Source organism: Danio rerio, chromosome 7 (assembly GCF_049306965.1).
Source record: "Danio rerio strain Tuebingen ecotype United States chromosome 7, GRCz12tu, whole genome shotgun sequence".
Lineage (NCBI taxonomy): Eukaryota > Metazoa > Chordata > Actinopteri > Cypriniformes > Danionidae > Danio > Danio rerio.
Window position 1 is genome coordinate 5,422,969 of NC_133182.1, and position 26,496 is coordinate 5,449,464.

At 37.4% G+C, this 26,496-nt stretch overlaps 1 protein-coding gene and 1 long non-coding RNA gene across 6 annotated transcripts in view; one reads left to right on the forward strand and one right to left on the reverse strand.

The window, feature by feature from the left end:
* Positions 1 to 26,496, forward strand: part of LOC141375273 (uncharacterized) — a 256,688-nt gene that overhangs the window by 116,850 nt on the left and 113,342 nt on the right. The window contains exon 6 of the long non-coding RNA XR_012383043.1: positions 16,232 to 16,351. This is a non-coding gene — a long non-coding RNA (uncharacterized lncRNA). The remainder of the gene's footprint in view (positions 1 to 16,231; positions 16,352 to 26,496) is intronic.
* Positions 9,234 to 26,496, reverse strand: part of LOC565947 (novel protein containing immunoglobulin domains) — a 34,121-nt gene continuing 16,858 nt past the window's right edge. Inside the window, exons 2-19 of one of the 5 annotated variants that reach the window (XM_073907963.1) lie at positions 22,634 to 22,699; positions 20,626 to 20,903; positions 20,011 to 20,295; positions 15,754 to 16,044; positions 14,575 to 14,856; positions 13,995 to 14,273; positions 13,583 to 13,897; positions 13,205 to 13,483; positions 12,838 to 13,089; positions 12,255 to 12,497; positions 12,056 to 12,166; positions 11,872 to 11,958; positions 11,640 to 11,702; positions 11,463 to 11,525; positions 11,307 to 11,384; positions 11,049 to 11,102; positions 10,525 to 10,584; positions 9,234 to 9,668 (exon numbers count right to left, since the gene is read on the reverse strand). In XM_073907963.1, the coding sequence (XP_073764064.1) occupies positions 9,661 to 9,668; positions 10,525 to 10,584; positions 11,049 to 11,102; positions 11,307 to 11,384; positions 11,463 to 11,525; positions 11,640 to 11,702; positions 11,872 to 11,958; positions 12,056 to 12,166; positions 12,255 to 12,497; positions 12,838 to 13,089; positions 13,205 to 13,483; positions 13,583 to 13,897; positions 13,995 to 14,103 (1,722 nt within the window). In that variant the 5' untranslated portion in view covers positions 14,104 to 14,273; positions 14,575 to 14,856; positions 15,754 to 16,044; ... (1 more) ...; positions 20,626 to 20,903; positions 22,634 to 22,699 and the 3' untranslated portion in view covers positions 9,234 to 9,660. Of the gene's footprint in view, positions 9,669 to 10,524; positions 10,585 to 11,048; positions 11,103 to 11,306; positions 11,385 to 11,462; positions 11,526 to 11,639; positions 11,703 to 11,871; positions 11,959 to 12,055; positions 12,167 to 12,254; positions 12,498 to 12,837; positions 13,090 to 13,204; positions 13,484 to 13,582; positions 13,898 to 13,994; positions 14,274 to 14,574; positions 14,857 to 15,753; positions 16,045 to 20,010; positions 20,296 to 20,625; positions 20,904 to 22,633; positions 22,700 to 25,676; positions 25,890 to 26,496 lie in introns of all 5 variants that reach the window. The other 4 variants (XM_073907959.1, XM_073907960.1, XM_073907964.1 and 1 more) reach the window with 4 other exon arrangements.

Below are 26,496 nucleotides of genomic sequence, written 5' to 3' on the forward strand. Positions count from 1 at the left end.
GTTGAAGTCAGAATTATTATTATTTCTTCTTTTTAAAATATTTTCCAAATGATGTTGAACAGAGAAAGGAAATTTTCACAGTATGTCTGATAATATTTTTTCCTCTGGAAAAAGTTTTATTCGTTTTATTTTAGCTAGAATAAAAGCAGTTTTTATTTTTTCAACACCATTTTAGGGACAAATTTATTAGCCCCTTTAAGCAATTTTTTTTCTCGATAGTCTACAAAACAAACCATCATTATACAATAACTTGCCTAATTACCCTAATCTGCCTAGCTGACTTAATTAACCTAGTTAAGCCTTTAAATGTCACTTTAAGCTGTGTAGAAGTGTCTTAAAAAATATCTAGTCAAATAATATTTTCTGTCATCATGACAATATAAAATAAAACCGTTATTCGAAATGAGTTATTAAAACTATTATGTTTAGAAATGTGCTGAAAAAGTCGGCTCTCCATTAAACAGAAATTGGAGGAAAAATAAACAAGCAGTCTAATAATTCAGGCGGGCTAATAATTCTGACTTCAACTGTATATATTAGGGATGCAACAACTATAGATTTTAATTGTACGATTATAGTCTGCGGAATTCGGTTCCCCTTCGGGTGGGGAACTCCAGTGTTATAAGTTGATTTGATTTTAGAAAATCCACGTATGGGAGGATTCGGTTCAGAAGCCACTTGTCTGAAAGAGTATGGAACGGGCCAATGAATGCCAATGAATTAGCAGCGTAAGCTTGCGCACGTGTGCTTCGTTGCCAATTAACTCCGCATATAAGCACAGGTGGAGCTAGCATTCGTTATCCTTTTCGCTTCAGAGACTTTCTGATCGAGTCGATGAGGGTTCCTCCTGCTGTGATCCAGCGATTCCGAGCGAACGAGAGCATTCTCCCGGTCCAGAGTGTGTACACGCAGCGGCAGACGGTCGAGCTGGGTTTCTCGCTTGCCTGGCATTTTTTGGGTCCGGTCCTCCAGAGCGGTGCGTATAAAGTTGTAATTAACACAGCACAAAAAACAAACAATAGCCTATTTCTATTTGGAATCGACAGAGCTTAAACCCTCTCCTCTTTCAATGAAGTCGCCGGTGTGTAAGCATTTTGGATTTCCAGTGAGTTATGTTGACAACGTTCGTGTTGTCGACAAAAAAAAACAGAGTTTTGCAAGCTCTGCTATGTACGTATTACGTACAGTTCGTCCGATAGACAACACCGGCATAGCGATCCTCCGCCCGCTCCCGTTGCAAATCCACTCGCGAAAAGTACACACTCAGACCCTGTTTACACTGTCTTTGTTTTTAAATGGCATTTTAGAACGACAACGATTTGACATCCACAGTGGCGAATAGCATTTCTGAGCAGCCCTCCTTCCTCTCTACCTCTGACACACAGACACAGACGCACACACACAGCCGCTCGAGACAGCAGGTTCAGGCAGTCAGAGGATCAGTAGACTGCTTCAATCTTTCACTCACTTGTACTTAGTCATTATAACGACACAGATCACTGCCTATTCAAAAGTCCCGCAGAAAAAGTGATTGACAGGTGGTAATTATGTGTGTATCTTGCCTTTATTCATTTACTGTATGATTTGTTTATGGGTAAAACAAAGACCATGCAGGTCAGGTAGTTTAAACGGTAGGCTACTAATAATTAATTGGTCATTAATTAATTAATTATTCATAATCGAATCGAATCGTGCCTTTAGAATCAAACGTAATCGAATCGAGGATTTGGAGGATCGTGACACCCTAAATATATATATATATATATATATATATATATATATATATATATATATATATATATATATATATATATATATATATATATATATCATAACATATTAGGTTAGCCTTTAGTACCTCACATTACATTTGTTAACCAGCAGTTCTCAGGAACATTCTTGAAGCCCCCCAAAACTGCAAATTTTGACTGTCTCTATAATCAAACACACTTGATTTATGTCATGGGCTTAATAGTACATAATCCAATTAGTTTGTCCAATGAGGCTATTCTACTTTTTCATGTAACTGAATTTAACATTTTTTTCCCAGAAAAAACTCTTTTACTTGAAAGAAAAAGAAACAACAATAACTTTAACAATGACTAGTTTTTAAGACTAGTCTATGTAGTTTATGCAAATGGCACCTGAAGTGGGTGTCATTAAAAGAGATCCAGCAATATAGTTGAGAACCACTGATGTAGAATACACATAGTAATATCTACATGTATAGATTTATTTATTTTTTAAAAAATCTTTTCAATCTTGCTCCACCACATGCCCTCGCAGTCTATTTTCCTTCCCTATTCCTGAAATTGAGTCACTTAGACATGGCCTTTTCAGCTTCTTTGACTTGTAAGGGCTTTTTTTTCAAGCTGCCTGTGAAACACAAGTAAACAAAAAAGCGCTTAATAGAGAAATTAAGCAGGTTTAAGTAGTTGCAAAATTTGAACATGTATACATTTTTGCATCTCTTATCTTGCCACTACATGCACTACAGGTATGCAGACTACATGCAGTCTTCATACCTTGTCCCTGGCACGTCTGAGTCACTTTGTTTCATGTTTCATGTCTGTAAAATACATAAGTACATATAATACATATAGAGATACACAAAATACATATAGAGATAAAATTCCATTTTATTATTCAATAATTTTTTTTCATTCACCTTTATTTCTCTAGCGCTTTTACAATGTAGATTGTGTCAAAGCAGCTTCACATAGAATATGATAGGAAATTAAAACAGTGTCAGTTCAGTTTTCAGAGTTTAAGTTCAGTTTATCTCTGTTCAGTGTTGTTTAATATTCAATACTGAAAGTCCAAACACTGAAGAGCAAATCCATCGATGCGCAGCTCTACGGGTCCCAAACGATGCAAGCCAGTGGCGACAGCCAGACTTTGAGACAGTAGGGTTGCTCATCTCTCCTGTCGTCTGATTCAGGATCAGTGATTCGTCTTTATAGTGTTGGGAAAAAAGGAGTTCATTTTTTATGACTTTTGTCTCTTTTACTGTTCATTAAATATATGTCTTGCATAGAGATAGATGAACCAAACTTCTCTAAGTGTGATATACTATTTAAGCATGATTGCACAAGGAGACACAGCTTACTGAGGCTAAAGGCGCCGTGACATCAAAAATAACTTTCACTTCTTGAGTAAGTCTTTGTGTTGAGCAGGGAAGTGAAATGTGCCGAAAGTCTCCAAGAGCTGAATGTCCGATCGGGCCCAAAAACCTGTTCAGTTCTAATAGAGAAGGCTTGCAGAAAGAGGAAGTATGTTTTGGTCTAGCCGCCAGAGGAGTGCAGAATGACTGACAAGTGACAAATTCCGCTTTTAATATCAGTTGGGAATAGATACTGTATTCAGGGAAATGCAGAGATGTTGCAGACCTCCCGAATGTTATTCTTGCATTGCATTGGTGTAACCTAAGGGACAGATGTGACTGTGAGTTTTTTTTAATTTTTTTATTAGAATATGCAAAAATCATACAAATACAAGAAAACATCAACAAATAACAAATACAAAGCAACAAAACAAAAACAACAACAATACAGTCAGGTACTGGTATGTGCGTGAGTGTGTGTATGCATGTAAAGGTAACTTGGTGGACAGGTCAGAGTACATACATAAGGAACAATAATAGTCAATAAATGAAGCAAGTGTCACAGATATAGATAAAACATATAGAAAGAAACCAGTCAGAGGTAGGGAGTAACAACAATGCTTATTAATGTATGATAGTAAAAATGAAAGTAAAAAGAAAGAAAGGACAACAGTAATGATAACTGACAGTAATAATAATAAATCACAAGTGCTACACCAACTACTACTACAGAAAGTTACTTATATGACAACTACTACTGCTTCTGCTACAGCCACAACCACTACTATTACTACTACAATGTCTACTAATACTGATACTACTACAACGTCTACCACTACTGATACTACTATAGCGTTTGCTACAACTAATACAACATCGTCTACTGCTACTACTACTACTAACACAATCACTTCTACTACATCTACATCAACAACATCTACTACTGATATTACTACACCAACAACGACTACTACTACTACTGTAACAACCACACCATTACTACTTCTGCTACTACTATACCAATGACATCTACTACTACATGAACTACTGCTTCAATAATCTCCGTAACAATTACTCAATAACAATCGATACTATTACAATGACTACTACTTCAACTACTACTACTACAACTACTACCGTTACAACTACAACTGAAACCGTAATAATGATAATGGAAAGATAACAGGACAAGTCAGAACAGTAATAATAATAATGATAACAAAAAGTAAAAGTAATACCATTTATGACAAAGGTGTCGAGGAGAGGGGAGGATGGGAAATCAGGGAGAGGACAAGTAATAATAATAATTAATAAGAATAATAAAAGTAGTAAGTAGAAGGGGAAAGAGAGTAAAAGAGAAAAAACTAATAATAATAAACAAAAATTAATAAAATAATAATAATAAAAAAAAATTATAAATAAAAAGAAAAAAAACAGAAAAGGAAGGGGAGGAGTAGAAGCAAAAGAAAAGAAGCAAAAAGAGTGAAAAAAAAATAAATTTCAGCAAACAAAGCAATGAGAATAAGCAAATAAATGACTAATAATAAAATAAAAACACTATATCAATGCTAATTATGAATTATACAAACCCACATGGAAGAATAATATTAAAGATATGTATGATGGATTATTAACTTGATAACTATAATATACTCATGCTGGTAATAATAATAATACTAATAATAATGATAATAATAAAAACAACAACAGCTGTAACAATAAATTGAGGAGGTTGAAGTTGTATGATGGGCATTGAGGTATATAGTGTTTGTCAGTTGCTTTGTGATGCATTAAAAAAAAGTGTAACGTGTGGCATGGATCAGTCCAGTGCAGTGCCCAGGCTGCCATGCCTACGTGACTGTGAGGTTGACGAAGCAGGAAGGCTCATAGTTGATTCTTAATGTATGGTAAAGTGAAAAAAAAAATGATGGTGCTTCTTGTGATGTAAGTGATGGTTTCTTACTAACCGCTTTGCACTAATTCAAAATCAAGTACACACACACACACACACACACACACACGGACAAAACCTTCAAAATATTTGTATTTATTTATTGACTAAGTAAATTGTGTGAGGTCATAGAAGGAACTCTAGCAGCCATTCCCATCTCCCTCTATCTCAAGATCTCGTGCAGCACCTCTGTCAAGTTGGCACCCCATTAAAAACAAATAATCCCCAAAACTATGCCATTCGTTTGTGCTGATTTGTGCTGTAAAAACAAACGTTTGTGCTGGTTTGGAGTCTGAGATATTAAGCATTATTTTTCTGACCGTGTGACGTCACTTTCCACCCATGTTCCTCAAATGACTTTAAATCAGCCCAGGTCATTTGTGCTGGTTTGTGCCGTTAAAATAAACAGTCTAGATGTTTTCCTCTTTTAGATATAAACAAAATATTTTAGGAGCCGTGACGTCACTCTTCACCCCATTTCCTCTAAATCGCACAAAACTGGTATCATTCATTTGTGCTTGATTTGTGCTGGTTTGTGCCGTTAAAATAAACACTGTATAAATGTTTATTGTTTAGATATTGCCTTATCAAAATTGCTGTGACGTCACTCTCCACCCCAGGGGTCCGTTCTTCGTACGTGGATTACTCAGTTAGCTGGATTTGGATATTGACGTTTTGACACGATACAGGATCGTTTCGTTCTTCAAAGCTGATCTGAGAGTTGTTGTCATAGCAACAGATCTGCTAGGTCAAACCTGATCAGGAGCAGGTTCAATTCATATAAACAGGATTAGATCGGCTTAGTTCAAGCAAAGATAATACAGAGAGTATGTTCCCAATTCTGATATTTTCTTACAGTAGTAGTTATATACACTTGTGAAAATGGTACATATTTTTTAACTATATATATAAAGTTATAGTTATTAATAAAATAAATAAAGTTATACATATTAATAAAACGTATGCTATCTGCACCCTCGAAATGAAAGTACAAAGACTGCCACCTGGTGGTGCAAAGAGAAAACTTATTGATATGAACGTTTAGATTAGATCGCTTTAGTACAAATTGTGTATAATAGAAATGCACAATATGTGACTTTTTTTTAAAGCAATAATACATTTCAGCAGTCATAAACATGTTTTGATAGTTAATATGCCGGTCATTTGATGCTTCACAAAAGTTGCAGACGTCTTTACCAATATCAAAATGCTTTTGTAAACAACCAGTTATTCTTTACACAGATTAAAAAACGGCTACTATAATAAAGAAAATCTTTTCTAAATGTAGAACTAAATACATTGATATGCATTGAAATACATGATGAATACTCTTGACACATGAAAGTAGAAAGCCTGCAGCTCACAACAAATGTGGAAGGTTATTGCGTGTCATATTTAACGAACCGTTTACTGCTAATTTGATGTAATTTTGCTCACATGAATAATGGAATATTAATCAGATGATGTCATTACGCAGCTGTGCCGTCAGCCAATCGTTGCATTGCTGATCATGATTTCGAGGATCGATAGATCTCTCCTTCACAACACAAGCAGTGATCTCAGATCAGTTTATCCAGGCTTTCTAATCTGATTCGCGAACTAGTTTGAAGAACCAAATTAGCGAGAGATCAGTTATCAAGATTTAAAGATCTGCCAAATCATCTTAGATCATTTAAGCGAGGTACGAAGAACGGACCCCAGGTTGTTTAAATTACACAAAACTGGTGTCATTTGTTTGTGCTGGATTTGTGCTGTTTGTGCCGTTAAAATAAAGACTTTGGGCCCTATCATACGCCCGACGCAATGAGGATATTACAAAAATTATTATTTTCTAGCCTACATAAATATATAAAAACCCTCACCTCCATGCCTTCTTTATCTCGGAGGGCTTTTTCAGTTTATTTGTGACAATTTGCTTTAGTATAATGTTATTATTATTAGCAGTATTATTTATTATATGCATATTTATATTTGTTTTATTAAAAACAAGCTTAGATTTGTCCACCTGTCAGGTATTAGACCATATGACGCATAGCATGTGTATTTGGATATAACTCAGGTTTTTGAGCACACTTCGTTATTATTGTTCATTTATTCGTTTGCTGGAAATTAGAACTGAATTTAGAAATAGTTGTGTCACAAATCTGCGCTTAACAAACCAAATTAATTATTTATAGGCTAATGGTTGTCTATGCGTTCAACGCGTTTCCCTATCCACAAGAGTTAGAGTGAAAGTAAAGAATGAGGAGGCTCATTTTCTCATTCTCGGTGCTACAGATGCTCTGTTTAACTGTTTTCTCTCTAGTGAAGCGTTCAGTTTTTCCACTTACAAAGTCGTCATGTAAAAAGGCAAATGCGCTATGGCACGTTGCAACTGACTCTTAAAGTGAATGGGAGATGAGACTCTGATTGGTTTATTTTCAAAACACACCTATAACTCATTAAGAGAATAAGCTCAACACTGTTAGACCATGTGCCACAGCATAGAGTAGATTTTCCGTCCTTAAAATAGCAAAACTGGATTCTGACATGCACCTAATGCTTTTGCGGCTTGCGCTTTTCACTTTGTGCTTAGATCTTCAAAATAGAGCCCTTTATCTATCTTTATTGTTTAGATAATGCCTAATAAAAACATTTCGGGAGTCGTGACGTCACTCTCCACTCCAGGTTGTCTAAATTGCACAAAACTGATGTCACTCCTTTGTGCTTTTTTGTGCCGTTAAAATAGAGACTATCTATTTTTATCGTTTAGATATTGCCTAATCAAAACACTTCGTGAGCTGTGACGTCACTCTCCACCCCATTATTTCCTCTAAATCACACAAAACTGGTGTCATTTGTTTGTGTTTGATTTGTGCCGTTAAATAAACTGTATACCGTGAAAACGGTTATCGCCCCATGCCCAGTTCTGTCCATGTGTGAGTGTGAAAGACTTTGAGGCTTGGCTATCAAGATGGTTTGCATGGTAACTCTAACCTGAGTGTGAGCTCTTATCACCTCCCGGTGGGGGAGTTTTGGGTTTGCGAGAGCTGCTTAAAAAGTTTATGAACAATGAAATATGTTTGATCTTCCTCCATCTCCTACATTTATGTTGGGTTTCGAATGTAACAAAACTAAAACGTGAATGTCAGTTGGTAAATGTTTTCTTATCTAGAGGCAGAATGGCCATCTACTGTATATTAGCAGAGGAGATTGAATTAAGCCAGGGGTTTTCAAAGTGTGAAGCGCGCCTCCCCTGGGGGGCGCCAGAGCATGTACAGGGAGGCGCGGGAAAAATATTATATAATAACAATATAATTATTCACTTAAATTATTATATGTATTTTTTATTATTTTTAAACGTTTTAATTAAACAAAGCTAAAAAAATAATACGTCAAAAATAAGAAAACCTTTTTTACCCAGAAGGCCATAGCTGTGAATTCGCTTCTGTTTGGAAAGCCTGCCAATACAGGTATATGCCTGCTAATCATGCTGCTAATACAATGGATCGGTTTCTGACACCCCCCGATTCAAAGCCTTCAAGTTCAGGGCTTAAACCCAAAAGACGACAATATGATGATCAGTATTTGAGTTTAGGATTTACGTGGACAGGACCAGCTGATGAACCACGACCTTTATGTGTGGTTTGTCAAGTTATTTTGGCTAATGACAGCATGAGATCCGCTAAACTTGATGATGAGGTAGCAGGAAAACCTCCAGAATTTTGTGTGTGCGTGCGTGTGTGCGTGTTCAGGAGGAGGGGGGCGCCAATGGATAAGTTGTCAAAAGGGAGGCCCACTGTCTTAGACTTTGAAAAACCCTGAATTAAGCCAAATATAATTTTGAAAGGTTGTTTGCTTCTATGATTAAATCAAAAATGATTCCTATTATATTTTATGAATTTTTAGGTAATTAATTTAGATTTGTTTATCTTTTTTTACTATTTACTTTAAATTTAGTTTTTAATGAATTAATAATGTCATTAACAAACCACTGATAATACAATTATGAATTATATTATATTATTTTTAACATTTCTTCAAATGATGAAAGCTTGTTCACTGATTTTATAATATACTGAGTCAGGTGAAGCCTTTAAAGAATTAATGCTCACCATCAGTTTATTCTCAGTGTATTTTACTTTTGATTTGCAGTAAAAGAGAATCAGAAAATACACAGAGAAACACCCGAGACATGACCTAATCTGCCCAAAACATGCTTTATTATGATCGTAAAAACAAAGATTAAAAGCATTTACTTTTTTTGCAACGTTAAAGAGGTCATTCAAACAATATCATAAATGTTTATATTTATCAGAGAGAAATCTCTTACAGGAAAAAAAACAGCATATCAAAATATATTAATGTGTGAGAAACTACAAACATTTATTTATATACAGTATATCTCAACAAAATCCTCAAAGACACTATTTAGAACATTGTAATACTGGGAAGTGTTCGAGAAGCTGAGTTGAGTGCTGCCTGTAGAAAATGTATAAATGTTAGAGACAAATGTATTTGCTAATCTGCGTCTCTGATAATTCAGTGTATTATTGTCATGAGCAGTTTCTGAAGCAAAGCGAGCGCTGGTGTTCATCTCTTCTGGTGTCTGTTTTCATCACTGCACTCAGAGACCTTTAAATAGATCATGCAGATTAATGCAGTTAATGCCAACAACACTGATTATTTACAGTTTTACACTCAGGATTAACCACTGATCCTCACTAATAACTCTCTAAACAATCTCCATATTCTTCTTGACAACACAAACACTGCTGTCACCTCAACGGAAACCCCGCCCCTGCTTTCATTTGATTGGAGAATGTTTGTTGACTTATTTAGACTGCGAGCACTCAGCAAAAGCACGAGGCACACAGGGCGCATAATCAGTGCGCAAAACACTCATGGCCTTTGGTCAACCATCCAGAAGAATCCACTCTCAGGGCAAAAAGCCTGTTCGCTGTGATCGGCCTCTTATACAGCCAAACAAAAATAATACTTTTTAGTCATTTAATTGATACCATTAATCAGTTAAAAACACCCTTTCTGTTAATGGTTAATCTGTTTTATAAGACATGTTTTGCTGTTTCTGGGCAGAATTGAGTTAAAAATCTGCGAATTTATGCTAAATTATTTTGGGAGTTTCACAACTAAAACCTTAATAACTGTATATGAAATAAAAAGTGATACCTTTTTAACTTTTATTTAATGTTTACAATGCAGATCCAATTAGATGCACTTTATGTAGTAAACAAAGCAAGTCTCTCATATAATATCTCTACTAAAAGACAGAAAATATTACTGTACAAACTGTAATATAAAGAAGTCATATGGATATTTTCATAGTGGTCAATAACATTACTGTAATTAATTTAATAACTGAATAAATATAGATTTACACACATTTACTCAAGTTAATAAACACTCAATGATAGGCTAGAAATCTGGCCTAGTTATCATCAATAGCAGCAGTTCTGTGTGTTTCTCTCACCTCTGCCTGTGTTTTGCTTCACTTCAGAGTATAAAGTGTCTCCAGACTCGCTGCTCTGCCCTGATAGTGAAAAACAGACAGAGAATGAATTAATAAAGAGCATCCAGACAGAATTCAGTGCTTCAGTTTTGTTTTCCACATTTTATGATGTTCTTTATTCCAGAATAGATTGAATTATTTTTCTACAGATTCCACACACAACACCCCATCATAGTAATGTGAAAGACGTTTGTTTGACCTCTTTGCAAGTTTACTAAATCACATATTGTACATGAGTATTTACAGCCTTTACCATGACTCTCAATATTGAGTTAACTGTAGCTGAGCTTCAAACTGCAATAAAAACCAAATATAAGATAGACTTTTTTTCAGAAATAAGACATGCTGGTGATTCTTTTAGAAATGTATTTAAGTTTTTCATTTTATATTTTGGTCTAATCAATATCAAAATGTTTCACTTTAAAAGCATTTTGACATGATCTGCAGTCAGCTGATGACAGCACATCAGAGCGTCTGCTATTTACCGCTGCGTTTCTCCTTAGATTTCATTTTCATCAGAACATCAGCAAGTCCAAATCCTGAAATAGAAAAACAAGAACTTGATTATTAATCATTAAATCCCACACAGATGCTGTTCTGTTATCGCTGTAATTGTATTTGCAGAATAAAGTGTGATTTGTGTCTGTCAGTGCTGTTAGTGATTATAAAGTGTTTCTTAATATTAAATTAAATCATAACATCAGTAAACACAAATCATCAAGACTAGATGCAGTGCGTTTTACCTTTGCTCTTGGTTTTCTTTTCGTCCTTCATGTTGATCTCTGTATAAATCAAATCACTGGGTCCTGCAGAATTAATATCTGACACAGAAAATCAAGCAGGATATTCAGAACATGCTGCAATTATTATACTTCAGAAAAAACTAAACAGGACATCACCTTTCTTCATGTTTTTCCTGACTTCTGAGTATGTCACATTAGTTGACTCTGAGACAGTGTCCCCTGCAGAAATAATAAGGAATTAATTAGTGGATGATGTGTAAGTTTAGTTTAATTCCTCATCAGTGTTATTGGTTCATGACTGATGACTCCATGTGTACAGAAGAGGATTTTCACCTTTATCCATGGGTTGCTTTTTCTTAACAACGACCTCTGAATATGTCACATCTGACACAGGCTCTAAAACAAACATGAATAAATGACATGTTGATAATAATTAATATAAATAAAGAAACTGGTCAAAAGAGTAAAGGTCACAGTTTAAACAATATTAGATCAAATTGACATATGTTGTGTGAACAAAAACAATTAAAAAATATATATATATATATTTGTTAATGAAGCTGACCTGACTGTAGAGGAAAGTTTTCCAGTTGAGATTCTCCAGATTGAGTTGGAACTGGTTTGTTGGTTTGTTGAATGTTGTGGTCCTGATCTACAGTAGAAAATAATCTCATTATTAATGAATTTTCACTTGCATATATCTGATTACATGCTTTCATATTATTGATCATGTGCTGAACTCCTCACACCTCTTTTCTTCTTGTGTCTCAGCAGCAGAACCAGTAAGATGAGGAGCAGCAAGAAAACAGTCAATCCCACAGAAACACCAATGACAAGAGGAGATGAAGATGAAGATGAAGCTGAAGAGAGAGGATGCCAGACCAGTTCATAAAGCACATGCTGTGTGATAATATTACAGAGGTAAATAATCTCTCATTATTCTCAGACCTCTGACTGAGATCCAGCTGTGCGGCGACTCTCCGCTCTTTGTTTTACAGTAGTAGAAACCCTCATCAGACTTTGAGACAGTAGGGATGCTCATCTCTCCTGTCTGATTCTGGATCAGTGATCCGTCTTTATAGAAATCAGCTGTGAGGATGGAGGAGATTGTAGATCGATGTAAACAGTGTAGAGTCAGAGTTTCTCCCTCAATCACAGGATCAGCAGAACTCTCCAGAATCACATCACCATCTACACAACACAACACAACACAACACAACACAACACAACACACATCTGTTGAGTCTCAATATCTGACTAAACTGTTCATATCTTCAGTTTCATTAATTTATAACATTATCAAGCCTCATTTGACTACATATGATTTAACCACTAAATTGTCAAACGTAAAGCGATTATGAATTGATATTAATTGTAGTCAGATTTTAACCAATGAAATATAGTAATCAGGTTAATCAAGTCAGTCTGATTGTATTTTCATAAAACAATGAGTTAATATGCAGAAACTGTGTCTGTGTGTAATTGAGGCGTGAGCGTGTGTAGATGCTGTGATCTTAGTAACAGGACTCACCATGTACAGTGATGTTCAGAGGATGGCGTTTCTCTCCAGATTCAGACTCACACCAGTAAACTCCAGTGTCAGATGTGCTGAGAGACTGGATTCCACATGTAGATCCTGTTTGTGCTGAACAATCTTGTGTGTTTGTGTGTGTGTATCTTCTCACTGTCCATCCAGCAGAGTCACAGCTCAGAGAGAGAGAGTCAGAGGAGAAGTGTTGACTTCTGCTGGGCCTGAGCACCAGACGCACTGAAGCAGAAACACCTGAGACAGAGAGCAAACGCAGACAAATATACTGCTGCTGTCACTGACATAAACCTACTGGCACATTGGAGATCAACAACAGCTCTGACAGCTGCTGAAAGCTGATTTCCCTCACCAGTGACCCACAGTGGCTGTGCGCTGCTGTTCTGTGAGGAATAGGCTGGTTCTCCTCTCTCTGCTCTGCACGTATAAACTCCTGTGTGCTGTAGAGCAGCAGGACTGAGAGTGTAAGAGCCTCCAGCTCCTCTGCTGCTGTCTGACAGATGATCAGCATCTCTGAACCAGCTGAACGTCCAGCCTGTAGAGGAGCCTGGAACCTCACAGATCAGAGTCACCGAGTGTCCTTCAGTGAGCCACGGCTGTGGAGACACTCGCACTGCTGCCTGAGCTTCATCTGAACCAAACATGAGGAGTTACAGAGCCATAGAGGAGCAGATACAGACTCTGATAATACTGAACACACACACACACACACACACACACACACACTCACCTGAAAACACAGTCAGAGCAACAGCATCACTGCGCTGAGAGATCTGAGTGTCCATCTGTCCTGTACAGCTGTATTTACCACGGTGAAAGACCTCAACACGGCTGATCTTCAACTCTTGTGCTGAGCTTCGGCTCACAGTGTTTTTATGTTGATTATACTGGTTATAATATTTGTTATAGTGGTCTGTTTGCTCTATTTGCCATCTGTATGTCCACTCAGTGTTTCCTCTCCACTTTATCTCACATCTGAGAGTGACTGTTTCTCCTCTGAACACATGTTTATCAGGCCGCACCGTCACCACAGCTTTAGGACTCTCTGTACAAACATAGATTAATAGTTTTATTCTTGATGTAGAGTTGTAGAAGTGCTGTAGATATACAATTATACTGAATCACACACTGTTTTCTCTCACCTGTAACACTGAGTGTCAGTTCATCACTGTATTGTGTGTAATAGACTGGTTTTCCTCTTCCAGCTCTACACCAGTACTGGCCTCCATCAGACACTGATTTAATCTTCATTACATATGTTTTAGCTTTTCTTGTCGTCTTTATCTCAGAGTCTTGTGTGTTTTTGTACCAGTAAAAGTCCCATCCGGTCGACAGATCAGTGTTACAGGTCAAAGTCACTGTGTTTCCAGTCAGTGCAGTTCCTGCAGTATCTGATCTGAGTTCAGGCTTTGGTTTTAAATCTGCAGAAGAACAGATTCAGATTCTCAAAATGTGGACGTCAGACACAGCAATATTCCAAGATGGCAGTGCCCTAGCTAAAAAAGCTATAGTAAAGCATGCCTTTTTCTTAAAAATCAAGTTTGTTTAATAATTTTCATTAAAGTAAAAATCAATGTACAAAGTATTGTAAACTTGGCTGAGAGCTTCACTTTCCCCATTTATATGCAGTTCTGGATCTGAATATCGACTGAATGTGAATCACTTCAGATTTCTAATAAGAACAATCTGGTCTAGAATCTAGATGTGAATGTGAAGCCTCACCTGATACAGTCAGTTTAACAGCAGCACTGATGTCTGATCTCTGTGAGTCTGATCTCTCTCCTCTACAGCTGTATCGACCACTGACAGACACAGAATCAGCTCTGAATCTCAACTCTGCTGCTGATGTTGTTCTGTGTGGATTGTGAGTGTCTCCATCTTTAATCCAGCTGTATTTGATCCACTGAATGTTTCCTCCTGTCTGTATGTCACATGTGAGAGTGACTGTCTCTCCAGTGAACACTCGCTTAGCTGGACTCACCTTCACTACAGGCTTTGGTCTCTCTGCATTAATACACACAAAATATTGATGAAAACAGAAATGTGCTGCAAAATATCTAGTCTAGCGGAGTTTGCGATGATTAAAAAAATTCAGTTGTGTCAAAATAACGTAGCAACACGGTGGCGCAGTGGGTAGCACGTTCACCTCACAACAAGAAGGTTGCTGGTTCGATCCTCGGCTGGGTCAGTTGGTAGTGGGTAGTTGAAAGATGAATATTTTAGGCAGTACAATTTCATTTGTTTGTGTTGTGGAGCTGCTGTTCAGTGGATTATCCTTCAGTAGTGACATTCATATTAAATGAATTAGTTGTAATTTAATACAATTTAACTGCAATATGTGCAACATATTTAGTTATAGAGTGTGATAAAGCTTCTACATCTAATCCAGCATTGCTACAGCAAGTGTGTAAAAATAAACAGAATATGTTAAACTAATTACTGCACACTAATCCTGGAATTGGCAATGCAATGGCGCAGTGGGTAGCACGTTCGCCTCACAGCAAGAAGGTCGTTGGGTCGCTGGTTCGAGCCTCGGCTCAGTTGGCTTTTCTGTGTAGAGTTTGCATGTTCTCCCTTTATTCACGTGGGTTACCTCCAGGTCCAAAGACATGCGGTACAGGTGAACTGGGTAAGCTAAATTGTCCGGTGTGTGTGTGTGTGTGTGTGTGTGTGGATGTTTCCCAGAGATGGGTTGTGGCTGGAAGGGCATCCGCTGCGTAAAGACTTGCTTGATAAGTTGGCGGTTCATTCTGCTGTGGCGACCCCAGATTAATAAAGGGACTAAGCCGACAAGAAAATGAATGAAAGAATAATCCTGGAAATAAAATGCTTGAGTTGTATTGAAGTGCAGTATTATGAAGTAAAACCACAGTTTTACAATGATAATAATATTGAACTCACCCGTCACTGAGAGAGAAACAGCAGAGCTTGATTGTGATGAGTTTGGTCTTCCAGATCTCTGTCCTTTACACCGGTACTGACCCTGATCAGACTCATCAGCTCCTCTGATAGTGAGAGTGTCTCTGTTTACACCAGCAGACCATTGTAACTTTACATAGAATGAGTATGTGCCTTTATACCACTCATATGTCCAGTCACTGTGATCAGACTCAATCACACACTTCAGCTTGACTGTCTCTCCAGTGAATACAGCACTGTCTGGTGTCACAGTCACTGTAGGTGTGGGTAAAGCTGAGGAGAAAGACAAAAACATAAAGTGACTCAAACAGCTCTATGAGTGATGACAAATGTATTTAATAAATTCTTCACAATAGTGTAGTTTGTGTGTTATTTTATCTTATAATATGTTCTCTGTTATTGTCATTAGTTTTGTCCTGTCAGTGTTTTCTGGTTCTCAAACACCTCTGACTCTCCACAGAAAGCAGAATGAAGAAGGAGAGCTGAAGACCTCCAACTACAAGCTGATATGAGGAGCAGCTGAATCTGAATGAGCTTCAACAGACTGAAGACTTCAGCAACTCATTCAACAGCAGCGTCTGTAAGTCACTTCATTACTAAGGACGTACTCACACTATGCCATCCGTACCGTGCCCAGGCCCGTTTCCCGGATCGTTTGAGAAGTGTGAGTGCTCTGAATCGGGCTCAAGCACGGTTCACTTGGCCGGCTCTGGCCTGGTTGGAAGAGGTGGGCCTGAGCGCGGTTCACTGGGGCTTTGGCGCGGTACGCTTGTGTGTGAGTGCAAAACGCGCCAAAGCCCGAAACTGAAAGCAAGACGTGACTTTAGGGGGCTGTTTCATATTGATTTATTAATCAGTCTTACTGTTCAGTGAACGCGAACTGTCGTAGTTTATTAAAGACACAAACCCCTCACTGCACGACAAGGAAAACAAAACGCACAGAGATGAGATGTGTATCTCTAGAAAGCTTGAAGTGTCTACTTTTAAATGCAGCTATGCATGTTGAAAACAAACATTGCTTGATAAAGTAATCAGTATGAAACCAACGCAAGTTTGGAAAAAGTCAGGAAAGTGGGTGTGTCTAGCTCTGTTTGGGTGGGAGTGTCGGGGGAGGTAAAATGGGCAGGGTTTGAATAAAAATGGGAGTTGCCATTTGGGCACGTGCTGCTGACAGAGGAAAAACAGACACACACGCAGGGGAGAGAGAGACAGTGTTTATTGATGGTGAAATGTTTGACACTGCACGTCGTATAAGAGAAGAAGCCTCTGCATTTCTCTGTAACTCAGATACACTCAGTTGGTCAGAAAGCCGTGTGTGTGTCGATAATCCTGTCACAAAATGCTGCGAAAATTCAACACGACGGCAAAAGTTTGCTTACAGTGTTCACGTGTTTACACACAGAGAGCAGCATTTACAGCGGATCTTTCAATATTGTAGTGATATTAACATACTGTAAACTAAGTAACTTAGAAATCAGTTTGACTAACGTCTGTCTTTAAACACTGAAAGAGTACAGCTGACCATACCAACTATAACTTTGCCATCTGAATGAACAAAGAAAGGGCACTGATTGCACACACTTACCGAATCTGTAGTGAGAATAATCAACACGTACTGGAGCTGCGTCTTTTTTAAAGGAGACGAGCAGCAAATCCGGATCTCACAATAGATGAGAAATGCTCTCGAGTAAAAAATGTTCCAAACAAACGCATTTCAGCCGCGCGCCGCGTGCTCTGATCCACACGATTCCAGCAACACTCTCATAGAGAGAAATAGAAACAAAACCTTCACATTATGAAAGCAACACTGGCGACCCGTATCTCCAAACAATTCTTATTCTTTTCCCGCTCTTTTTGACAACATGACGTGAGGCGTGAAGTTGCAGCACATACATAATGGAGCGTCCTGATTGGTTTGAACCAAGCCATACTCATGAATGAATGCAACACACTCAGAGTTGTAATTCTGAACACTCAGGTACAGATGTCCAGTCTACATGCTGGAACACACGCTAAGATCTCATGGCCGTGACGCAGCTTCAAAAATTTGTTTTATACAGGAAGTACGAATTTGCTCGAAATAACGCAAAAACAACCAATTTTCACTTTTTAGTGAGATATATGTGTCCTAATAGTGTTTTTAGCAGTGTGGGACACATATACCACTGTCAACAGCTCAGAACATGTGTTTTGGTGTTTCGTGACCCTTTAAGCTAAAAGAGGACCTTACATGTCTGAGTTCCTGGGGTAGGATATTATACAAACCTTTATGCAGAGTACCCGCGGGATCTTAAAAGCATTGAAAAAGTCTTAAATTTGATAATCTCAAATTAGGGCCTTAATAGCCTTGAATTTGGTATACAAAGTCTTGGATTTTGTTACAAAGGTCTTATTTTATTTATTTATTTTTGCCTTTCCTAGGATTAAAGTTCATACAAAAGTACATAAAGTTCAAATCGCTCCTGAGCGAGCAAGTGCGCACACGTGTATGTATGTGTGTGTGTGTGTGTTTATATGTGTGAATGAGAGAGAGCGTAATGCTGTGTTTTACTTGCTTGGTGCGTTGTGTCTATGTGTGTGTGTGTGTGTGTGTGTGTTTATTAAGGGTGTCACGATCCTCCAAATCCTCGATTCAATTACATTTTTGATTCTAAAGTCACGGTTTGATTCGATTTTCGATTATGAATAATTAATTAATTAATAACGAATTAATTATTTGTAGCCTACCGTTTAAACTACCTGACCTGCATGGTCTTTGTTTTACCCATAAACAAATCATACAGTAAATGAATAAAGGCAAGATACACACATAATTACCACCTGTCAATCACTTTTTCTGCGGGACTCGTGAATAGGCAGTGATCTGTGTCGTTATAATGACGTCGGTAAAAAAGGTGCACAACCAACAGAAACCAGCCAACAGTATCTGAGGTGTTCGCTAAAATCACCAAGTACAAGTGAGTGAAAGATTGAAGCAGTCTACTGCAGGGGTGTAGATATCCACCAACTACTGAAATGTCCCCACCAATAATTTAATTGCCTTATTGTTTATACAGACAGCTTGTTACAAAAACTAAAATGTAAAATAATTGTCGTTAACTAAAATAAAAATAAAAAGTTTTTTTTTTAAACTTGAGCTAACTGAAACTATTGTGTAGATACAAAACTAACTGAAACTAACTAAAATTATTGCAAAAACCTCCTTCGTTTTCGTATTTGTTAATGTACAGATGTTACTATTTCAGTGTGTTCCTTGTGCCGCCATTCATGCCGCGGCGACGGCGGTACTTGATGCGCCAGCAGCATTTGACCTCTGGGTGGCACTTTAACCACAGATATTCAGCTTTGCCTTTTCACAATGCTAAACAGACTGTTCTGTAGGCGTAGCTTACTGTATGTGATGTGATGTGTTCAATTAAAATATAATTTTAATTTAGTTTTTCTGGTAATAGACATGCTCTTACATTATACTATGCTGTAGAAAAGATACATGGTGAGAAGTCAAAAAGCAAATATAAGAATTAAGTTATTAGCCTTCAGTGCCCGATTAAATTGCGTTGGGGTGAAAATAATGTTTTGATTTCTTTGACTATCATGGCAATGTTATAATCTCAAATCTTAAACGTGCGCATATGAAAAACAGCAAAATAATATAGATTATCCTGCCGGTAGAGCACATCACCTCACAGTTGTGAACTTGCGATCACCTCAACTTACATTTAAATTTTTTTTACCTGGTTTATTGTAAACTTTTTAAGTGCAAAGAGGATTCGTTTTGGAAAATAGAATTTAAGAAATGAAAGACAACTAAAATGAAAGCACAAACATTCAGTACAAATATTTAGTCTTAAATAAATAAATAAATAAATAAATAAAGCAGTCTTTTAGTCTAAATATAGAGAGATGTAGTGTTGGCTATTTTGATAGAACTAAGACTAGACATGTTCATTTATATTTTTAATTTACGTTTTTATTTACATTTTCGTTGTTGATTATATTTTACGATCTCATTTTATGTTTCAATTATAATACATAATCTTACTGTAAACCGTTTAAAAGTAAATATAATTTGCGCTGCAGGTGCGAATTTCATTTGCAGGATCCCGGGGGTACCCTGTTATGTTGATTTTTTTTTTTTTTTTTTTCCATAATCATTTTGTGGCCAAACTCAAAATTTTGATTAATTGCACAGCCCTAAATGGTAGACAGAGATTTGAAGACAAATAATATTCAACTCACCCTTTACTGAGAGAGAAACAACAGGGCTTGGATATGTGTAGACGGATCTTCCATATATGAGTCCTCTACACCTGTACTGACCCTGATCAGACTCAGCAGCTCCTCTGATAGTGAGAGTGTCTCTGTTTACAGTGTAACGATCAGACGACTGTAACTTTATACTGTCTTTATACCACTCATATGTCCAGACACTGTGATCAGACTCAATCACACACGTCAGATTGACTGTCTCTCCAGTGAATACAGCACTGTCTGGTGTCACAGTCACTGTAGATCTGGGTAAAGCTGAGGAGAAAGACAGAAACATAACGTGACTCAAACAGCTCTGTTGTTTGATGAGAATATTTTGTCGTCTGTGGAAAATGTTAAAAACTCAAAAGCAAATATTTGTGAAGATGTTCTCTAAAACCAAGATCAAGACCACTGATCTCTGCACAGTTTCTGTCCAGTAAATCAGTGTTTCCCAAACTGGCGTTTGAGAGGGAACTGCAGGAGGTTGAGTTCATGAAAAATGAAAGATTGATTGAATTGGAATTCACCCCCCCACCCCCCTTTTTCTGCTAACAAATACTGATGTGAAATGATGATTGTAGAGATGTGAATGTGAAGCCTCACCTGATACAGTCAGTGTAACAGCAGCACTGATGTCTGATCTCTGTGAGTCTGATCTCTCTCCTCTACAGCTGTATTGACCACTGACAGACACAGAATCAGCTCTGAATCTCAACTCTGCCTCTGATGTTGTGTACGGATTGTATGGATAGTATTGATAGTAAGTGTCTCCATCTTTAATCCAGCGTCATGATCACTGTTTAACAGCGTCATGATCACTGTTATGAACTCAAAACCAGTTTATGAGATAAAACACTTCAGTATTTTCAGGTTTTCATCAGCTTGTAGCTTGTGTTGTCTACAGCAGGGGTTTTCAAAGTCTAAGACAGTGGGCCTCCCTTTTGACACAACTTATCCATTGGCGCCCCCCTCCTCCCAAACACGTGCACACACACACACACACACACACACACACACACACACACACACACACACACACAGATATATATATATATATATATATATATATATATATATATATATAAAGACACAGACAGATGTCAGACTGTTAACTCACTTTTATCATCATTTGCATGAAAGTGCAATTATTTACAGAGTAACAAGTATTTTAATATAACGTTTTTGAAACTAGGATGATGGTTAATATGAATAGAACAGATCGAAGAACTGTTCATCCCAGTCAAAACAGTCGAAGTTTAGCGGGTCTCATGCTGTCATTAGCCAAAATATCTTGACAAACCACACTTAAAGGTCGTGGTTCATCAGCTGGTCCTGTCCACGTAAATCCTAAACTCAAATACTGATCATCATATCGTTGTCTTTTGGGTTTAAGCCCTGAACTTGAAGGCTTTGAATCGGGGGGTTTCAGAAACCGATCCATTGCAGGCACGTGCACACATAGGGAAATGATCAAAAGTGCCCCCGCGACACGGCACACCCTCGGTCCCGCCCTTCAGTAGGCGCGCGACAACACCGCTCTTGAGCGTGGGCGCGACAGACTTTCCAAACAGAAGCGAATTCACAGCAATGGCCTTCTGGGTAAAAAAGGTTTTCTTATTTTTGACGTATTATTTTTTTTAGCTTTGTTTAATTAAAACGTTTAAATATAATAAAAAATAGATATAATAATTAAACTTAATAATTATATTTTTTTATATATTTTTCCCGCGCCTCCCCTGACATGCTCTGGCGCCCCCCAGAGGAGGCGCGCCTCACACTTTGAAAACCCCTGGTCTACAACAAATAAAATGTTTACTGATCAAGATTAAATCAGTGTTTACATTCATGCCTGGGCTACACGGTCTTTAACTCACATCACTCCACTGTCTTGTACAATATTTACATGATTTGGGAATATCATGACCTCTCTAAATAATTATTAAAAAGATCTTAATTTGTAAGAGAACACTATTCAACTCACTCATAACAGATATAATACAGCTTTATCAGGGTTTATTTATCACACAGCTTATTGACCTTATTCTAAAATGCGGAAGTGCGCCTGTTTTCGCGATTGTCGTAGAACTTCCGATTCAGTCGCTTATGGGAGAAATGACTAGGAATAATAAATGGCAGAAAACGGTCAAACTACTTGCTCTACAAACAAATGTTTACATGACTATACAGACCAAGTAGAATAATATAATAAGAAAATATCAAATTGCAACATCAAGCAGCGTAACGAGCAGTTTTTAACGTCAAAAAATCAATAGAAGTGAATGAGACCGGAAGTCTCAAGCCAAAAAGATTCAAATGGCAGCGCTCGCTCGTCGGCGGAGAATAAGGTGAATACAGTTCAGTTTTATAACTCAAACCTGTTTTTATTTTCCTTATTGCCCAGTTGTATTATTATTTAGAGTTGTCAAACAAAGAGTTAAAAAAAGAAAACACACAAACAGCTCTTACAGCTGATTTAAAGATGACAAAAAATATGAACAAAACATAATACAGAGACAGATGTGGTATCTTGATGTATCCCTGTATAAACTAAAATACACAAACTACAACATCATTCACACTTGTTCATATTTACTGCAGTATGTCACAGTACCTCCAGTGTATTTGTAATTATAATGTCCATATTGAGTGAGTCCAGAATGAAGGATGGAGATCAGCACTAAAAGCAGAAACACAGATATGATGTATTTATATTCGGTAAACACAAAGCAGATCAATAAATACATCAAGAGTTAAACCTAGAAGTGTTTTCTTTGTTTCAGCAATACAACATTGGAAGATAATCAAAGCTCTGTCATGAAACTCTCTTGGGTGCACAGACTGATAAATATTAAGTCCTAATGGGTCTGCTTCAGCTACATGGTGCAGGTGATTGGTTGCTGTTGCCTCAGCAGCCAATAAACTCGCTCCTCAACATTTAAAGGCCCCAGTGTTGTTTGTGTCAGTGGTTTGCAGCGCATTTAAAACATCCTCTAGTGAAGTCATCCAGTGATCCTCTAATGTAAGTGAAGATTCTTTCACTTTTATCTTTCATGTATTTAAACATCAGCAATGTTTCTAATTGTGTTCAGAGGCAACAATTAAGTTTAACTTCAGGCTTCAGTGGTGATGTGTGGATGTAAAACTCATTCAGCTGTTTCATGGTGTTGTTTCCAGCTGTGCTGAGGTGTGTTTGGCTGTATTCTGCACCGGTGACCATTAACACATCACACATCAAATACATGCTGTTGTACAACACTTTCTATTTGTGTGTTTGTGAGAGTGACACAAGTGTGGTCTTGGATCCTGTCTTTATATTGTGGAAAGTAACAGACTTCCTCATCTGTTGTGCAGTTAGGAGAGAGAGTGTTTGAGGCTGTGGAGGATTTGCTTCTGTTGGTTCATCTGTTCTAGCACTGCAGAGGAGGTAAAGCGTTGTGATTCTGGATTTATTTTCCCTGTCTCGGTTCCTCTGAACACATTTAATGAGATACAGTGAACGTTTAATCTGATTGTTGCATTGTTTGTTTCATTTAATTCTTTTCTCTTGGATCTGTTTATATGGTGGCCTTTCACTTCAGGGACGTCAACAAGCGTCTCCTTTACATGTTCATTCATTCATTCATTCATTCATTTTCTTGTCGGCTTAGTCCCTTTTTTTGATCCGGGGGCGCCACAGCGGAATGAACCGCCAACTTATCTAGCAAGTTTTTACGCAGCGGATGCCCTTCCAGCTGCAACCCATCTTTGGGAAACATCCACACACACACACACACACACACACACACACACACACACACACACACACACACTCTACGGACAATTTAGCCTCCCCAATTCACCTGTACCGCATGTCTTTGGACTGTGGGGGAAACCGGAGCACCCGGAGGAAACCTATGCGAAGGCAGGGAGAACATGCAAACTCCACACAGAAACACCAACTAAGGTTTGAACCAGCGACCCAGCTGTGCTGCTGTGTGGCGACAACACTACCTACTGCGCCACTGCCTCTATTTTTTACATGTTGTTTATGTTTGTAGTTTATATGTAAAATGAGGCCTCAGCTTAGTTTGCAGCAGGGGCGGACTGGGACTAAAAATCAGCCCTGGCACTATAGCCGCACCAGCCCACATTACCACACCGACACAGCCCCATCCACGGACACGCACATTCACTACTTATATTGGTGTACAGATGGTGAAATAATATAAGCAGTTCCATATGTAATAGATATTTAAACATTTAATGTGTGTGACTGGAACAAAAACAACCCGTTTATAACAAATTTATCCATATAGTCATTTTATTCATTCATTTTCTTTTTGGCTTGATCCCTTTATTAAAAAAAAACTAAAACTAAAAAAAAAAACTAAGACTAAAAAAAACTAAAAAACTAAGACTAAAAACTCAACTATTTAGTCTCCACTACACTTCCTAATCTGCAATTGCCTCTCTGAATATCACACTAAGTGTACAAAAAAAAAAAAAAAAAAAAACTAATACTACTAATACTTCCCTTCTTAGACTTTACAGACCTGAAACTTGCCTATAACACTTATTCATTGTTGCTCTTGGTTGTGTAAATTGCTTCCTTGTCCTCATTTGTAAGTCGCTTTGGATAAAAGCGTCTGCTAAATGACTAAATGTAAATGTAAAATGTAAATATTAATCAGGGGTCGCCACAGCAGAATAACCGCCAACTTATCCAGCATATGTTTTATACAGCGGATGGCCTCCAAGATGCAACCCATCACTGGGAAACCACTACACACACACATTCACAAACATGCACTATGGAAAATTAGGCCTACCCAATTCACCTATAGCACATGTGTGTGGACATGTGAGGGAAACCGGGAGGAAACCCACGCGAACATGCAAACTCCACACAGAAACACCAACTTTCAAGACTATTTGAGTTAATTTTCTGCATTTAGCGGTGTCTGATCTTAGAGCAATTTTTTGCTTTCTCTGAATTTTTCGGCCCCGGCTTTAATTTTTACCGTCCATCTCTGACAATAAGCTTGTGTTGAACTTACTGTTTGTTTGACATTCTTGCCAGATTTTGATTACGTCCGCGGGTCCCACTTTATATTAAGTGTCCCTGAACTACTATGTACTTACATACAAAAAATAAATACAATGTACTTACTGTGTTTATGATGTATTTGAGAACACTTGTGGTGCTTTTGAGTTGGAGTAGAGGTTGGGTTATGGACAGGTTTGGTGGCATGGGTAGGTTTAAGGGTGGGTTAAGGTGTAAGGGATGGTCAACAGTGTATTTACAAATGTAGTTACAAAAAGTAATTACAGATGTAATTACATACATGTATTTAATCAAGCTTAATTACACAGTAAATACATGTATTTACATAATAAGTACATTGTAACAAACTATTAATTCCTATGTTAGTACATATTAGTTAAGGCCACTTAATATAAAGTGGGACCCGTCCGCGTAACCTCTAATTGGGTCGGCTCATCTTGAAACCAGCCAGGCATTGCCGATTGGGCCAATGCTTAACATTTAAAATTATTATTACTACTATCATCATCATCATCACCATAATATTCACATCTTGCAAGAGATAAAAGCTGCCTGCATGTAAAAACGATATATACAAAAAAATAATAATAATAAAAAAAAAATAGCATACCGGCCCAATTGCCAGATGGCCACTCCGTCCCTGGTTTGCTGTGATCATGATGCATACTGGTCATTTTTCAGTATGTTGTTTGATCTGTAATGTTAATTATTTATATCATGTATGAATTGACTATTATTAGCTGTAATTCTCTGAATGAGAACGGTTGGTTTGTTGGGTCTGTTGTTTTCTCCGGAGAGCCCTTTTGACATTGTGTGTGGAATTCTACAAGAGAATGGCAAAGATTTAATCAAAGTGTTCATTCAGCTCAGGTGGTTGTTTTTTTTTTCTGTCAGCAGTGTGTGTTATTCTCTGACAGCGTGTCTGTAAATATACTGACAATAGCACATCTCAGTACTCACTCTGCACTAATAATTAAAGCTACAGCAACGAAGCAGATCTGTGCCACCAAGACCAAACACAACAACATTGATGCTAAATCTCACTCACTAAAACACATGCAGATTAACTACTCCTCTTTATCTTCATCACTTCATCTCCTGCTTCTGCTTTTGACTTTGATGAATTAAAATAGATTAATTCAGAATTAAAACACTTCAGTGTGAGATGTGCATCTTTCTGCTGAAGCTTTATTTTAGAAATATTTCTGACAGTGGAACGGAACAAAAATACCTTTTGAGGAAATATTTTACACATTGTTTAAACTATTTTAACATTTAATATTTAGTTTTTTCTTATTTATATTTTTAATTTTGAATAAAATCAGTATTTAAGATCATGCTAATAAAAGAGGGATGATCTTGCGTTTATGACCCTACAGTACTCAACTATTAAAATCAACACCTACAGAACAATTTTGACTCCACATTAT